The sequence below is a fragment of the Phallusia mammillata genome, chromosome 1, assembly GCF_965637545.1.
Source record: "Phallusia mammillata chromosome 1, kaPhaMamm4.hap1.1, whole genome shotgun sequence".
Taxonomy (NCBI): Eukaryota; Metazoa; Chordata; class Ascidiacea; order Phlebobranchia; family Ascidiidae; genus Phallusia; species Phallusia mammillata.
Genome location: NC_137252.1, coordinates 17,124,779 through 17,129,670, shown reverse-complemented (window position 1 = coordinate 17,129,670; position 4,892 = coordinate 17,124,779). Strand labels below are relative to the sequence as shown.

General features: G+C 35.1%; 1 protein-coding gene across 1 annotated transcript; it reads right to left on the bottom strand.

The window, feature by feature from the left end:
- Positions 1 to 244: 244 nt before the first annotated feature.
- LOC145238570 (ectonucleoside triphosphate diphosphohydrolase 5-like) lies at positions 245 to 4,474 on the bottom strand. Its single transcript, XM_080101779.1, has 6 exons — positions 4,335 to 4,474; positions 3,771 to 4,157; positions 3,386 to 3,486; positions 3,066 to 3,319; positions 2,481 to 2,730; positions 245 to 1,896 (listed from the first exon to the last, which is right to left on the bottom strand). The coding sequence occupies exons 1-6, from the start codon at positions 4,356 to 4,358 to the stop codon at positions 1,482 to 1,484; spliced, it is 1,431 nt and encodes a 476-aa protein (XP_079957905.1). The 5' UTR covers positions 4,359 to 4,474; the 3' UTR covers positions 245 to 1,481.
- Positions 4,475 to 4,892: the final 418 nt, after the last annotated feature.

The window sequence follows — 4,892 nt, the reverse complement described above, 5'->3', positions numbered from 1 at the left end:
GTTAGTGAATGAGGTAAATACGTTATAATATATATTGGGACACCGACCAAAACCTTGGCCAGGCACACGTAGAAATGGACACCTTTAATATTTGAAGTACGGTGTGCTTTCGTTGTGCAGCACGACCATCTGGTCGAAAACAAAACTCTGCAATCAAAAAAAAAAAACAGTAGCTTCTCGAAAGTCGCCCTGCATTTATGAAAGCGCCTCTCAACCGCCATCTAGTGGCAATATCTACAAATGGTTGTCATTTTGCAAATTTTTCTTCTTGAGTACAAAGCGCTTAGTAACACAAAATAACTCAAATATAATGAAGTATAAAATTGAAAACATAGTCATAAACTAAAAACTCAAAAACACACTATAGGAAGGAGACGACATTGATACTATGCGATCGGTTGGTCGTCACTTGTTGAGGCGGGGCCTCTATATAGCGAGTAAAAAAAGACAAAAGGTCCCAAAAATGTTTCCTAGAAGCATATTATTACTAAAATGGGGTTTATTTGACGTAAGAATGTACTGATAAACTGTAGCGACGAACGCACTTACTTTTTGAACAGTTTGGACTATATTGGATAAGAAATGACGAACATGTAAACGCCAAAAATTCTTTGAGGATAAAAACCTTTTGATTTGGGCAAAATATTGGAATAAAACTGTTTATCGTATGTGGCTCTAAAAACATACTGGTTATTCGAATTTATAACAAGCTTTTGAAGGAATTGGGTGAAATTGGGAGTGAAAAGATACGTTTGTTGAGTGTTGATACAATTGGCAGAACAAGAATAAAAGAAATAACAGTTCCAGCACCGAATAAATATTCCCACAAAGACCTCAAGAGTTAGTGATTGCACAGCAAGATACCAAAAATATTAAAATTACGCGGTATATTCCGTATACGATCGCAAACACACATTTTTGTACCGCAAGTACAATTTTTACCCCAGTTAGATAAAAAGCATGATTTCTAAAAGAATATTGAATTCAAGTTACGTTACGTCTTTAACTTGCTGTAAACGGTTGGTCGTATCAAAGCAGGTGAATGAGTTGCAGAAAGATGGAAAATAACAGAAAAAGCTGACTGGATGGTTTTGACAAATACCAATGTCTGCATCATTGCATCAGGTGAACTACACAGACATATGTTTGGCACACAGAAAATGACATGGGTATGTAAGTGCAGGATCATAAATAAGTTAGCATTTTACCACCATGATAAATTGTTGTGGACAATAGACAATACCGACAAACTAAATACTGCAATAAAATAAAACATATAATATAAGCATAAAAAACTTGGTTGGTAAAAACTGTGTCATAATATGTTGACGTTGTCGCATTGGGCATAAGTTTTACTACAGGTTGTTAACTAAATTGACTATGGTTTGCGGTAAGAACGTAGCTGGAGGCATTTGTAACATCGGATAGGAGCGTTTTAAACACCATAAGAACCTGAAACACCCTTTAGCTTCCCAGCACCACTACTTTCTCTCATTGAGAAAAAACGTTGCGCCAAGAGTCCAACTTGTCTCTTTGTCATTGATCGTCCTTCTGGAAATTAAATTAGTGTCTGGGCTGAATTGAAATCCGACTTCTAGGAAAGAAGACAGTATGCATAGATCCATACAAAAGAATGGATTTTCAGCATCAAATTTATTGTCAGTGCAAACATCTTTTGCAGTGTTGATGTAATCTTTTACTTGGAGTTCTCCACCTTCCTTTGGGTCAATGAGTTTGGCTGTCACCGCGCGGTCAAAGAAATATGAAAAAACATAAAAGCTTTGGTGCTTTATTTCAGCAGGATGATCGATCTTTCCACTAATGGCTTTGTCTGTGACAGCACGACATAATTCATATCTTGTGTTGTCAATTCCTGTTGCACCTTGTATGTTGTATCTACATAGAAGATTTTATTGTTTGTTATAATGAGCAATTGGGTTGGATTCATATACAATCTATTAAGAAGGAAACAAAAAACATGTCAAATATTATACTTGGCGTATTCATATATTTAGTTACTTTAGTATTATGTGACTTTGGCGAGAATCTGCTGAAATGGTTAATGGACAAACCCAGGGTAAAACAGGTGGTGTACCTTGCGACACATAAAGTATAAAGCAATATGTATGTGTGCCGTAACACAACAAAAAATATTTTCAAAGTGTCAAAACCAAATAAATGAGTTGCACCCCTATAGGCTTCTATATGTTTTTGGAGTGATAACTGACTAAAATACCAAACCAAATCAATTATCTGGTATGTGATATAGTGCATTGTTGCTATTGTTTTTAAAGGCCACAGGAAAAGACAGTTAAACCATGTCAATATGGAAACCTAATATCAATTTCCTTCTAAAAATATGTGCTCCGCAAGTTGCCAACATGTTAACATATGTAATAGTCTAACTACACAGTTGCAAGTTGTGTCATATTTAATTGATCAGTTACAGATTATAAAACAATGCAGACAAGCCTACATACTTTGTTGCTCCATTTTGCCAATCCCCATTGTATGATGCAGGCATGCAAGCTGTCGTAACACTTATAAGGTTTTCAGGGTTTGGTCCACCCATACTAGCTTCCCGAGCAGACATAAGTCCAAATCCCAAGTAGCTGTGAGTGTAAAGTTTTATCTTGCTGTTGAAAACTGAGACATCACTCAAGAAACTCTGTTTGGAGTTGCTGATCGTGTCAATTTCATGAGGGGCAAAAGTAATCTGCATCGATCCACCTGAAGAGAATAAAATTAAAAAAAAACTGACAGACCAAAAATAGTTTACTTTATGCATATTCTTAGCAGTAAAGTATACACAATTTTGTAAAAGTAGTTCACACAACTATTTCTGCCTTTGCTTCAAGTTACAAATGTCCTGTTGTACTGTTTGAGAAACTTCTTCCACTAAATTAGTTTGTGTGAACTCAGAGCAGCATTTTTGTTGAATTTTGAAACTAGTGCATTTGTTTAATGCAGGTGTAAAAATGTTATTTGAATAATATTCTGGACAGCCATTTTATGGATAAAACAAAATTAAAAATCTTATACCATACATGTTTCATATCATTTACCTCCAAGATCAATGCATCCAACTGTGAATTGGTTTGCATCACTTCCACCAAGTCTTTTTAGAAGAAAATTGACACTGATCCATCCATATATACCCTCATCTGTGCCATCCATTACAGAAACTGGCGACTCATCAAGAACAAACTGATACTGATGAAACAACTTCTTTACCTCATCTAGTAAGTTTTCAGCTTGTTCAGCAGGTAGCAACCTCAAGCCTGCTGTTGCCTTTAATGAAAGAGGTGTAGAGGCCCATCTGCAGAAAAATGAACGATTTACCCCAACAAATTAATTAAAAATTTGCACATATGCAAAAACTTACTGTGATTGGGGAACTCTTTCCTTGGCAATTTCGAGCAATGTTTTTATACTTGCTGCACCTTCTTGTGGATTTTCAGCATATGATGATAGGCCAGGTTTAACCTACACATTTTAAGCATGCTGACTCAAATTAGACTCAGATCAAGAGCTGTTCACTTTCAGGGAGTTGCTATTTTACAAAAATATTATTAGTGTGTCAAAGTCTTATAGCCCAACATAAACTTATGTTGTTAATAGCATTCTTATCCCTATTCTGTTTAAAGACACTCAAGCTGTATTTGTGCTTATTATTAAAAGTAGCAAGATACAAGTGACTGGCTAAACATCTTTGTCAAAGACAAAAAAGTACAAGTATTTTTTGTTACTGCAACATGCAAGCTACATACCTGCTCAAACAACTCATCAACTAAGGTTGGCGCTGCAGAGACCGAATTGGAACTGAATTTATATACATGTACCCTTGATCCTGTGCTGCCAGCATCTATCATTATGCTAAAAACGTATTCCGGTTCAATTTTGTCTGGAACAGTTTGATGAAAATAGTTAGCGTCAAAATTGTCAATTCTTGGCTCTTGGGTCATTGATGCTAGGTACAGCTTCACCATGCACACTATTAACAGAAGTGCTCCAAACAAACAAGTTCCAGCTCTCCACCGCATAATGATACATAGCTTGTTGATTGGACCATAGTTATAACCATAACTGGATTTATACCCCACCATATTTGAAACTGAAGCTGATTTCATGCCTAGTAATGATTGGTCTTGACTGTTCTGCAAAGATTTAAAATTTTAAGATTTAAATGATTAAAAAAGATAAAATTATGAACCAAGTTTTAAACCAGTTGCTCTGCACTTTTTACAGTTTTATTTCAGGGCACAATCATGTTTTTCATCTTTAAATTTATGTTTTGCACAATACTGTTTAGCTCACTATGTAGGTACACTTACCTTTGCCCCAAGGGATATTTTCATGTTCTCTTCCTGTCTTAGTTTGATAATGTCTGTTTCTATTTTTTCTTGATTGGTTTCAAATTTAGATTATTCTGGTTAAAAACACTTTTAAAGACAAACTGTAACAATAATAGTAATGTCAAGTTTTAGTGTGTTTTTTTACCTTCAGCCACAACCACATAAACTACCATGTAATAACGTTTTATAAAACACAACCAAAGAATGAAACTAGGCTTAAATCATTAAACTGTATCCCAATATTAGAGGTTGCTAAAGTAAACGCTGCACGCTGGCACAAAACAAGTGTTGTTAACTTCACAATTCACATGTGTATAAAACTATATTTTGAACATGTACAAATGTGTAACCAGCAATTTCCTAGTTTTTTTCAATTCCAATTTCTTGTTCGAAAAATGCCCAAAATTAGATTGCGGAGTTGGAGTTATGTGTGTTATAAACGTATTATAATTACAGTGATAAGTGACTTAGCAAATTGATTTATTTTGTCCACAGGCTTCTTCGTATACGATATATCTAAGTAACAAAATGCAACCG